This window comes from Ciconia boyciana, chromosome 1 (assembly GCF_034638445.1).
Source record: "Ciconia boyciana chromosome 1, ASM3463844v1, whole genome shotgun sequence".
NCBI classification, from domain to species: domain Eukaryota; kingdom Metazoa; phylum Chordata; class Aves; order Ciconiiformes; family Ciconiidae; genus Ciconia; species Ciconia boyciana.
Genome location: NC_132934.1, coordinates 126,283,278 through 126,295,723, shown reverse-complemented (window position 1 = coordinate 126,295,723; position 12,446 = coordinate 126,283,278). Strand labels below are relative to the sequence as shown.

Here is a 12,446-nt window from a genome sequence, read left to right as displayed (position 1 = left end):
ACACAGAGGAGAAAGTGCTGGAAGAAGGAAGCATCTTTTGAATTTATTTAAAGTAAACTGACTTAATTTCAGGATTCTTTTAATCCTGCTTATGCTACCCTAAGGGACAGGCTCCAAAAACACACGACCTTTGTGCCTCAGGAAAGACCTGTCAACTCCCTGACACTGAGTGACACTAACGCACTTGGCTCACCTCACACTTCCCCTGGCTATGGCTACATCTCCCTTGTTTGCAATGCTTTCCCATGTCCTCCTCCGTACCAGATGAAACCTACCTCCCAGAAGCAGGCAGCTGCTCCAGCTGCCATCCCTTATTCCTCCAGCCTACAGGGCAAGGGAGGAGAAAATAGACTAAGGGAGGAGAAAACAGACTAAGGGAGGGAGCACAGCACATCCTCCTGGCTCCTGTAGCACCTGCTCTGCCCCGTGATCAGAGTGCCTCCTCACCCTGTGTCTGGGATCTTACTCTTTGGGAGAAGACAAACCTGAACTTTCTGGGCCTGCAAGGCAAGCACCAAAGAGGGTAAACTTTTAACACAGCAAGGCAGAGAGAGTTTTTGGTGATGGAAGAAATGCACCTGGAAAGGCACCTTCTACAGAACTTGTCTTCTCTCTGCAGGGTGCTGGAGGCAGAGACGCCTTTCCAGAAATCTTTGTTTTCAGCCAAGGGCTAGACTGGGACCTACAATGAATAACTAATCATTTTACTGCCAACACATGTAAACCTCTGTTCCTAACCACATACGTTTAACAGTCACGCCTGTGGGCCATAAGGTGAAGAACGGGGATCCAAGGACATAATGTGCTGGCAGCAAAATGTTGCCCAAGTGCCACAGAGCTCCTTTCACACTCCATTTGCTGCCTGCTAGGGAGTGCCCACGCTCCCCTGGATGTGTGTGCCAGGGATATGTGGGTGGGAGAGTAGGAGGTTCATTACCTTGTTCCAGAAGTTAATGGTCTTTAGGTGCTATTTTAGGAAGAGGTCATCACTGGGCCATAAAATGCTTGGAACACGTCCTCTCTCACCCAGAAACTCCCTTTGTGGCAATGGTGGGGAGGATGGCAGTGGAAAATCCCTGTGCATAACAAGGTCGGATATACTGGTTTTCCATCTTTTTTAACTGCCCAAGCAAAGAAAAGCAACTGGAGCAACAGCCAAGGCTGATCCAGATGCAGCTCGAGGAAACATTATGCTAGAACAGGACCTTGGTGTAAATAGGAGTCCAGGACCTTAATGTAAATGGGAGTCGAGCCCATTGAAAACATCAGTCAGAGCTCCTGCTGAGATAGGGTTGTTCTAATCAGAAATATTTGAAACTTAAATCCATCTTTTGAACAAAACAACACCTAAATCTAAAGGTGGATATAGGAAAATGTGAGTAAGCACCCCAGTGTGTGACTCTGAGCCTTCCTACACTGGAAGGCGAAGTGATGTTAAGAGGGAACAGTTTGTACACTGGCTAACGTGCAGAGGTTTAAGTTCTCCACAGTAGGTAACAAGCACCGACATCTGTGAAAGTCACTGTGTGTTGAAGAACAAGCAGCCAAACATGGGGCATCCAGAAAGCCAGCCCAGTCCAGCCCTGCCAGCACCAGCAGCTGCACTTCCAAGCACAAAGACAGTGTTTTTATTGCAGTGACTTCTAATGATTGAGCTCGGCGTCCTTTCCAAAGGAGAGGCTTCTCATCAAACTGCATATTAATGCCTGATTCCGAAGAGCTGATGGCTTTGTTTCATGATTTGACTCTGACAGAGGGCAACAGGGAAGGAAAGGCAGCAAGAGAAGGCAGCAAATGCCGGCAAATTCTTCTAAAACAGTTGTGATTCTAAAAAGTAGCGTCAAGGTTCTTCTTTGCACAAGTGCTGAAAGGAATGAGGTGACACAAAAAAGGCTGACTACCAGCAGCAGTCTGGAAACCAGCAAATAAACCAAGCAGTAAATGAGCAGGTATAACTGTTTGGATTTGTTTGGTTGTGATGAGGTGTAAAAGCAAAGGTAATAATCAGAGAAAGGAATGGGTCCATTTCAAAATGATTTGCAGACTCACCAGAGCAAGTTTTATTTTCAAATTTGAAACATGAACTTATACATACATATATATATAAAATTTATCTTTGTGTATAAATATTACATATATATAATTTCCTTTATCTACATTGCCTTTTTAATTAAAGAACTTGAATCATCTGGCTCACATAGAGAACTTATAATAACCATGTTTGTGTGAAAAGGCAGCGTGGGTTTCTTTCTGTCATTCACTAGTGTCACTTTGTGAAGTCTTAAGAGGTTTAAAATGCCCTTTAAACAGCCTTAATTCTGCCTACTTCAGAGAAATCTCAACTTACAGAAAGCTGGAAAGGGCAAATGCGCTATATCCTGTGCCAGAGCAGTACAGGTCTGATCCACTCGAGCATGTGCTTTATATCAAGTATGTGAGCAATACTTCTGACCCATATGGTTTACTGAATCAGAGCCTAATTTTGTAATATCCCATCCAAATTTATAACTCAGTACCTGAACACTTTGCCTATCAACAGGGAACTAGAATGTCTCCCTGCATAATTCATGAAGCTGTGAATTATTTTTACATATCCTCTAGCTTCTTTTTAAAAGGCATTTGCAAACTGAAGACTAGAAAACCAAAAATGGTTAATAGCATTCTGGAACAATCTTAGAGCATGGTCTTGCAAACCATATCCACTGAGAGCAGTGAGGGACTATTCACACATGTAAGATAAATCCCAGGTGTCAACATTTCCTGGATCATAGGTTACACATTTGAGGGTGCAAAAATAAAGCAAAATATTTTTGTTCAAAGTCCAATAACAATACTTTATATTATTCTAATTCATAACTTCAAACCACTAATAAAGCTTGCTCCTACTAAAAAAACCCCAACAAAACAGAGTATAATATATTTCACATTTCTGTTACCTCCCCCTTGGATGCTGAACAAGCAAAATAGCATAAACTGCTACAGATAAATCTTCATCTAGCACAGTCTAACATAGCTTCTATGCATCCCATCAGACTAACATATAGCAATGAAATGAAGACAGACAGTGTACTAAGTGCAAGAGCTTTAAATGAATGTGAACAGAAATTGATTTTGAAATGTTCTTGGCACTTTCCCAAGAAAACATTATCATTGTATTTAAAAAAAGAGCTCCATGCGTTGTTTCAGGATTCCTAACAATTAAAAACTCTGGCCTCCTTAGCTATTTTCTCTTCTGAGACCTATTTTCAGTTCAGTTGCAACATCTACATAAAAAATAAACTAACTTTTATGGACTCTTAAAATTTAGTAGACCAAGAATAATACTGGAGTACTGTGTCTAGTTCTGGGCTCCCCAGTACAAGACAGATATGGAGCTATTGGAGAGAGTCCAGTGAAGGGTCACTAAGATTATAAAGGGACTGAAGCATCTCTCATACGAGGAAAGGCTGAGAGAGCTGGGACTGCTCGGCCTGGAGAAGAGATCTCATCAGTGTATAGAAAAATACATGAAGGGAGGGTGCAAAGAGGACGGAGCCAGGATCTTCTCAGTGGTGCCCAGTCACAGGACGAGAGGCAAAGGGCACAAACTGAAACACAAGAGGTTCTGTCTGAACATCAGGAATTTTTGTCTGAACATCAGTCACCCACACTTTTTTACTGTGAGGGTGACTGAGCACTGGCACAGGCTGCCCCAGGAGGTTGTGGAGTCTCCATGCTTAGATATTTAAAAGTTATCTGGACATGGTTCTGGGCAACTGGCTCTAGGTGACCCTGCCTGAGCAGTGGGGTTGGACCAGATGACCTCCAGAGGTCCCTTCCAACCTCAGCCATTCTGTCATCCTGTGAATATATCGAGAATTGTTCTTTAAAATGTCTCAATCCAAAAAATTCCTGAGGTGACTGCAGTTTTCTTGAGTATCAACCTCATTTATTTTCTATGTCTTAAATTAAGTCGTTTCATTCTTTAAGTGGACAAAAACCATACATGCAAAGTCAGGTTATTTTATGTTTTCCTAGGTCTGCAGTTGTAAGGGATAATTCATCAGGACCCCATAGAGAGAAGTCAGTATTCTGCAGATTGATGAAAGCATCTAGGCCAGGCTGCTCTCACTTGCACAAAGCTGGACCCGTGTAATTTTGCATGACTCCGGGTTCCCTAACCTAGGCTACTTTACTCCTTAGGTTATGCTGAAAATAGCTGGGATAAAAAGTTCTCAGAAAAAGTCTTATATTAAAGTTTTCATTTTTGGAAACTCAGCCTTGTCTTATGGCTTTGTTAGTTGGACCAAAAAAAACCCCCACCCAACAAACCACCTGGAAGAAGGTTTTTCTGGACAATATTGTATTTCTATGTGTGTGACCATGCATGTGTACATATCTTGTAACACACAGCATATCACTGGCACTATGAATGTCTCAAATATGTCAAACTAAGAAATTTAGACCTGGTCAATATGCATGGCCAAGATGGAAATTTTAAAAAAGGTCAAATGCTGCACTAGTTTTGATGATTCAGAACTTGGAAATCTTCCGTCCACATTAGCATGTATCCAACTTCCTAGCATATCATTAAAGGGTAACTTGTTTCTGGAGGTGCCGTCTTTCCTCAAGGACATAAAACCATTATCATCACTATCATCATTAGTTGTCATTAAGGCCCCAGGACATTTTCTTATCAGACTTAGTCTTATAGCCTGAAATTCCAACAACATGTATTATTACTCAGCGTCTGCGGCTGTGTGGTCCCAGGGCTGCGATGGGCCCAGTCACAGTCCCCAGCTCTCTTCATCACCTGCAGGTGCTGTGTGATGAGGCCCGCCGGGTGGGGTCCCTGCCCTGGCAAGTAGAAGCACGATCCGTTAATAAAAGTGTAACATTTCCATCACAGCAATTACTGAGATGAGCTAGCACAAAGGCAGCAGCAAAATGTACAGAGAAGAAAATTCAAGTAAAACATTACGGATAAAAATGTTAGCTGCTTTCAGGTAAAAACACTACTTGATCTCAGATATTGATTTTTGTTCCTGTACTTTGAAATGGTTCCAAATTCCAGCTCTGACAAAAATGTTACAATTAAAATCTTGGATCTCACACTGACATCAATTGTAGAATAGATGCACTTAAGGAAATTTAGAATTGACAATGTATGTTGTACTGACAGACTAATTAGTAAGACAAAAATAACTGTTTTGTTTTAATATTAACAGTGGAGCGCACAGTGGGATTTTTTGCTTCCTTATTCTGTTAGCCAATGTCAGAACCATGCAGAGAACTGCAGGTTAACTACTGCTCTCTAAGCATCTAAGAGTACTTGTGGTTCATTAGAGATCACCTTGAACATAAAAAAATTGGACATAATCTGCTGGACAAAGAACCTGTGGACTGTGACAGACCTGTCTGCAGGAAAGAGCTCCACCATCCTGCTAGTTTGAGTAGGTTCACGCCAAGGGAAGGAATGCTAGGAATAACAATGCCTATGGAAAAAGCTCAGGATAGGGTCAAGGTAATGCTATTTTGAAGTTAAATTTTTGCCAGTTAAGACAAAACTCAGAATTTCAAACCTCCTGCTCTGCAGAAAGCCCTGGCATTTTTCAACAGCTGAACGGTGATTCACCAATCGCAAATAAGTCTACATAGAGATACTGAAAAATGTAATACGCTCTTCAGAGACTTCATAGCAGCTGCTATGTTTTTATCTACGCTGAAACCCTTACCAAAATTAGCCTACCTCTCCAAATGGAAAATGTAATATTCTGTAAGCAGAACCAATTCCGTAAGCAATGAGTACCTCTACCCACACATTCAGTATCTTGTTACAAGAACCTTTAAGTTGTTTACTGTATATTCTCATAAAAAAAAAACCCAAACCAAAAACTTTCTAGCCTTGTTTCTTAAAGAAACCAGGTTTGCATGATCATGCATGACTGTCCATCTACCTATTCAGCATTTCCCGCTATCCCGATAAGTTTGCATCTGTTGGCCAATTTCAACCAAATTTTGTAATAAAGACAGAGTCTCAAAGAAATTAAACTCCTGTTCAATTCCTAAGTTTCATGAAACTGAGTAGTGGACAGAAATTCAGTACGCCCCTGGAGCAAAAAGTAATTTAGTGCAGTCCCTTACCACGGGCCAATGGTAACTCAACTCCACTCACCAGCCACAGACACCTGCGAAGTCCCCCAGGCGATCCGCAGCACATGCTTCACACCAAATGGGAAGAGCATGGTTGGGATGCAGAGACCAAGGTGAGAAATGCCAACACGGGACAGGCCTGGGAATAAGATGGTGATAATGGAAAGCAGAAAACAAATCAGTCAGACACCAGACCTTATTAGTTCCACTGCTCATGGACCAGCTTGATTAACAACAAATACATGCAAGCCTTAGAGTCTAGGCCTGCTGCATAAAAGCACAAGAGCAGTCATTGTATACCCACTGGAATTCAAATGAGGTAGCACAGTTTAAGTATCTGACACAATATTTAACGTAATCTCTGTGAAATAACATGCTTTGTCTTCTGATGTGTAATTTTCCTTGTGATGAAATGGCAACACATGCACCAAAAGTTATATCACTTCTATCATGCAGAAATTATGTTTGTATTATCAACTATACACAAGTAACAGAATAAAAGGTTGACTTAGGAAAAGAGATTCCACTGTGCAATGCCAAGAAGCACTTCATTTTCAAAACAGTTCCTCATATCACTGTCAATTGATTGTCATGGAACAAAAACCACAAAAGCTTTTGTGTAGCTTTGTAAGTGGAGTCCATACAGAACAGGATAGCCTAACCCGAGAAATGAAAAAAGTACTTGTGTTAAGAAATCAGAATATACTGAGCAACCAGAGACTGATGAGGCAATGTGGCTACAGATCGACAGTGCTATGAAATCCTTGGGGCTGCCTCCGCTGCATGACTCCTGATCAGGCTCCTCCATATTTTGGCTACTAGCATGGTCTCTGCAGTGCGCAGTGATGATTTCCTCTCCAAGAGCCCATGGCAGAGAAGGTAGAAGAAGGGCATACAGGGAACACAAGTACTTCTTTTCTAATGCGGACATGAAACAGCTCTGCCTAATTAATTATCTTCTGCCAAATGCCCAAGAGCCAGCTGCCTACCAAACATGAACTGGTTACAGGGCAGCGATAGGGGTGACCCTGTAAACCCCAGAGCCACTCGTTTAGCAGTGTGGATTCCCAGGACAAAGCCCAAACAGGCAGGGAGAGGAGCTAGCTGCAGAGCTGACCTGCAGTGGCAAAGCTGACCTGCAGTGGCAAAGCTCTGCGGGGAGGGAACAGCAGTACTGGGCAGTAAGGGGTACTGATGGCCGATTTTAATAGGTAGAGCGGAAACTAATTTTGAATTTAACAGCTGGTGTGCTCAAACCAGCCTGAAGACCCTCTAGCACAACCCTGCTAATGTGTTCACACCACTAAATACCCTTCTGTTACTGAAGCTCAGCCTGTGTATGGGAGCCCAGTGTTTCACCTTCAGCTCAGGAGAGATGTGGAATACTGGGTAGGAATGAAACTGGCAACCATGTGGGTATCCAAAAATCCTGAAGGCACACTAAATTGTTATGTTAGTAAAAAGTATACAAGACAAATGATAGACTAACTCATAAGACATTTGTTAGGAGATGCCTCCAGTCCCAACACTACAGCTGAGGACAGACTACTGTGCTCTGTTGGAAATACCAGGTGGCATGGATTCCCTGAAGGAACATGTAAATAAACGAGTAGAAGTGAACAAGCATACATGAACAAGTACACCAATAAGTAGTCAGCCCTACTTTGAGCATGGGTTGGACTAGATGATCTCTTAAGGTCCCTCCCAACCTGAATTATTCCGTGATTCTACACTTTATCAATATGGAACAAGCATATCTCCAGAATATGTGGTCCATAATGATGGATTTACTAGAACAGAGGAAATAGCTTTGAGGCTTCAGCTCCCTACTCCACAGTTACCTCCACCCACCACGCCAGTATTACATCCTTTCCTTGTACAATCCATAATTTGTTTCCCTCTCCTTGGCTTGGTGCATCAGATTTACAGAGCCAAAGAGGAGGCATGGCATGCCCAGGGAGCACAAACCAGGGAGCTGCAGCAGTGCAGAGGGGCGAGAGGGGGGAACTCACATTTTTCTCAAGCTGAAGCCATATACTGGAGGCCCACACTTATTCTGGGACCCAAGAGGAGGGCAAACCTCAAAGGATGATCTGAAGAGAGATACATGATCTACATCTGAGAATCACCCCTACTTCTCTTCCATTCGTGTCAGGACTGCATCTATGCTTGGTTGAGTGGAAAAGATACAGAACACATCCTGTCTAAAAGCATGAAACTTTTTGTACATGGAAACATGAGCAGTGTAAGACTTATTTTTTTTACAGCTATAAGAAGCACATGTGTAATTTTAATTTAGCTCTCCTTTTGGCTTTGGTGGTTTAATACTCTTATACAAAAAAGGACAGCAGAAACTGTCATCCTCATTTCTTGCTTGATTGCTGTATGACATCTAACCCTACAGTGGCTAAGCACTCTTTACTTTGTTGAGACTCTCCACAGCGTGGAAGACGTTCCTTTTCAGCATGTCATTACTGATTCCTTTTTGAAAAATATTGTAGCAGTCTTATTTGACCCTCATGTAGAAAAGTGTTGCTAACCCAACTGATTTTTTTATAAAGTCTGTCTTTTTCTTAAATCCTTTGCTGCTGAAACTGGCAGAGATCCATTTCCCCTTGCTGAGGTTCTCAAAGAGAGGTGCCTGTGTCAAGGTCACTCGCGTGGTTACTTTCAGTGCGACAAGCACCTCCAGTGAGGGGATTCCTTCACATCAACGGGAAGACCGTGTCTGAGACACCTCCCACCCCAAAAGATTGCAGGAAAATACCAGCCCTTTTAATTTGAAAAAAAGATTGAAAAGATGAAGCAAGCATCACCCAAATGTGGAATAAATGGTGTCAGAATGAAAAATAAAACTCCCAAATTTTCACTTAAAAGAGCACTTATGGAATACACTTCTCTACAACCAACAGAAATCATGTTGGAAAATCCTAAGCTACACCCTGAACCCTATCAAAAGGCCAAAAGAAGCCAGTTTATGACAGAAAATAATACATGAATGAGATGTCCTACCCATTGGTAGGGCATTTTCATATTTTCAATGCTCTAGAGCGCCAAGATCTGTGCAGTAGAAACCACATATGGTACAGGTGTGAATAAACCAAAACATGGGGCTTTAAGGAACACTGTACAAGCATAGACTAGTAGGTAGTACCTGGAATGTACATAAACATGGCAAAAATGCATTGAAGGAAAGCGTAGCAACCAAAATCAGAGGGTGGAAGCAAATGTCTCTGAGCAGATCATAAACCCAAAAAAGGGAAGGAAAGAAAAGGGACAGGTGAGTTGAAACGAAAAGTGGGTATGAAAGTGCAAGTGAGGAGCTGCAGAGAGTTGAAAGGACTTTGAGGGGGAGGCAGGAAGAGGGCTGAAACAAGCAGCCAGCATGCAGCAGAGAGAAGCCAGCCACAACTCTAGAAAGGTCTTTCAATGTCCAAAGGACAGTGCTTTGGCTCTTGCTACTGCTGTTCTAGCTGATGGCTACTGGCTGGAGCCTCCAGCAAGCTGCTGCTTCCACCTTCCTTTGGGGAGGCCCTCGATTACAAAGGCTGCATCTCCCGAGAAAGCACCAGAGACCACCAGGTGACCGTAAGTCATGGATCTTTGATGCTAAATTCACTCGTGCTGAACAAGTTCACATTGTCAGGGGAAGATGTGACAATTGTGTATTTGTATCATGTAAGAGCTGGTCTTAGCATCTGCTTCAAGATTTTCCTTCTTTCTTTCCCTTTAACTAGGAATCTATTCGGTGGCCTAAATTTTCCGTTCATGTAAGCTCTGCTTGGCTCATGCATGAAGGAAAGGGGCCAAAGATGGCCTTGTGCCATTGCTGGTCTGCTGGGGACTTGCTTAGCTTTCCATGTAAATTAGCCTTCAGGCGGCCCTCGTTTGGGTTCGGCTACATCCTTCAGCTTTGGCTGCAGCAGCCCCCGAGGAATGAATAACTCAGCAGCCCTCTGGCCACCCTTCCCGCCCCTGGATCTCTCCTGCAGGCCCGGCACTCGGCCCTGAGCCAAATCTTCCGGCAGCAGTGGGGCAGGAGAGGATGAAAAACCCAATAAACCCCTTGTCCTCGGGGATCTGCGGACGGGTCGGGCGAAGGCTCAGCAGGGCCTTCGATGTGGGAAGGACGATGCGCCCGGCAGGACGAGCCGGACACCAGAACCGGGCCGGCCTCCCCCATGGCTCGGCTCGGCGCTCTGGAAATCCGGGTCAGTCGCAGCCACCTCTCCGACAGTCCAGCGGCCGCTCAGCAAGCGCTCGCTGAAGGCAGGTGGGGCCCCGGCCTACGGCCCCCGCGCCGAGGGACGCCGAGGGGGGCAGCGGCAGCGGCGGCCGCTCCGCCCCGGGGTGGGGGGAGGCGGCGGCCGCCGTGTGGCAGACCCGTCCCCGGCAGTGCCGGGGCGACCGGCCGGTCTCGCTCCCACCGCCGGTCTCGGCGGTTCGGCAGCGGCCGCCTCGCCCGCCGCCCCTGACGGGCAGCGCCGCGCACCCTCCCCAGCGGCCGGCGGGCGTCTGTGGGGGCCCTCCTTTCCCGCCTCTCCCGCTCCCTCCCGCCTCCCCCGCGCTCCCTCCTCCCGCTCCCCCGCCCCCTCCCCCGGCAGCTCCCCGCTCGCTCGCTCGCTCGCTGCTGCCCGCCGCTCCCCGCTGCGCAGAGCGCCGCGCCGCGCCGGCGGGGGCATGGAGAGCCAGCGCTGCTTCGCCAACCGCTTCGATGACTACCCGGGCAGCCCGGCGGCGGCGCCGGACAGGGAGGCGACGGTGCCGCTGGTGACGGCCACCATCGAGCGGATCCTGCGGGAGCTGCCGCCCCTGGGCGGCCCCCGCGGCTGCCAGGGCGGGCTGTACGGCGGCGTGGCCGGCGTGGCCTACATGCTCTACCACGTCGCGCAGTGCCCGCTCTTCGCGCCGTCGCGGGAGGCCTACCTGCGAGCGGCCCGCCGCGTCGTGGACGCCTGCCTGCGCTACCAGGAGGGCGGCGGCGAGGCCGACGCCGACACCCGCGCCGCCTTCCTGCTGGGCGGCGCCGGGGTGTACGCGGTGGCGGCGCTGGTCTACCGCGCCCTGGGGCTGCCCGACTTCGCCCGGCCGCTGGGCAAGTTCCGGGAGCTGAGCGAGGTCTGCGCCCCGCTCTCCTTCCTCGAGTGCGGCTCCGACGAGCTCTTCGTCGGCCGCGCCGGCTACCTGTGCGCCGCCCTGGTGCTGAAGCAGCGGCTGGGCATGGAGGTAAGGGCGGGGCGGCGGGTCACACCCGGAGGGACCGGCCCCGCCGTCGGGGCCGTCGGCGGGTCTCCTGGGAGCGGGCGGCGGTGCCTCGGGCTGGCGCCCCGGCGTCCCGCCCCGCGCTGCTGCCGAAGCAGGGCACTGCCCTCGCCTCTGCTCTGCGGTGGAGGGGGATGCACCGGTACCGGGGCTTTCAACAAAAAAACAAAAGGCAAAGAAGCGCCTTTTCCAGCTTGCACTTTGGGGGCACGCTTCAGGAGGAGCCCCGGGGGAGCTTTCTCTAGTACCTGTTTCTCCGCAGCGCTCCCTCCCTAAAATAAAAGGTGCATCGTTTGCAGGAGGGAGCGGGGGGCATCGGGCGGGCGGGATGCGGTGCCGCTGCTGGGGCAGGGCTCCGGGAGCAGGGCGCTGCACCCCGCCGCAGGTCCCTCCCGCGGCACGCCGAGAGCATCAGCTGTTGGTTGCCAGGGGGTGAATTATTTGGCAGGAGCAACCCCGGGCTTTTCAAGAATATTTCCATGAAATGAAGTGGGTAAGAAAAGGAATAGTGCTGGGTAAAAGAGAGTGAGGAACCTTATAATAATAAGTGGTGCTGTGCTATCATTTGCAAGCAAGGAACCAGATTTTCAGAGGCACCTGGTTTTACTAACACCAGCGTATGGAAGCTGGTAGTCTTTTGGAAATCCGGCCATGTATTTTGGTGCTTTTCATGAATGAGAGCTGTTTTTTTCTGGAAGCGTGAGATGTGATTATGGTTCAGCGTGCTGTTGGTTTCAGTCGTCGGGACTTTACCCTAGAATATTGTCATTGTCAGTGCTGAAATTCAGAGCTTCCACTGACTGCAGCATGATAATTAATGCAACTGATTCTGTTTGCTGTGGTGTTTGTTACTAAGTGGTCAGTGCGGTATCTGAGCAGGCATTTGTTAGATTTTTGTTCCTGTCCTCTTGTCAGGTCCAATCTGTGTTTCCTCTGTTAATCACTGATTTGCAAGTTCATATGCTTCTGGCTTTCTTTCCTCCTGGGAGAGGAAGCAACTACTACAAGTAAATAAATGATGTAAAAGCAAGTGGCTCTGCCCCATCCAATAC

The 12,446-nt window shown here is 47.1% G+C and overlaps 1 protein-coding gene and 1 long non-coding RNA gene across 2 annotated transcripts in view; one reads left to right on the top strand and one right to left on the bottom strand.

Annotated features, from left to right (window-relative positions):
- Positions 1 to 2,089: 2,089 nt before the first annotated feature.
- On the bottom strand, positions 2,090 to 11,395 carry LOC140645119 (uncharacterized). The gene is made up of 3 exons (XR_012039939.1): positions 11,059 to 11,395; positions 6,155 to 6,271; positions 2,090 to 4,836 (listed from the first exon to the last, which is right to left on the bottom strand). It is a non-coding gene; the product is annotated as an uncharacterized lncRNA (long non-coding RNA).
- Positions 10,723 to 12,446, top strand: part of LANCL3 (LanC like family member 3) — a 35,124-nt gene continuing 33,400 nt past the window's right edge. The window contains exon 1 of the mRNA XM_072848330.1: positions 10,723 to 11,358. Coding sequence (XP_072704431.1) covers positions 10,813 to 11,358 — 546 coding nt within the window. The 5' untranslated portion in view covers positions 10,723 to 10,812. The remainder of the gene's footprint in view (positions 11,359 to 12,446) is intronic.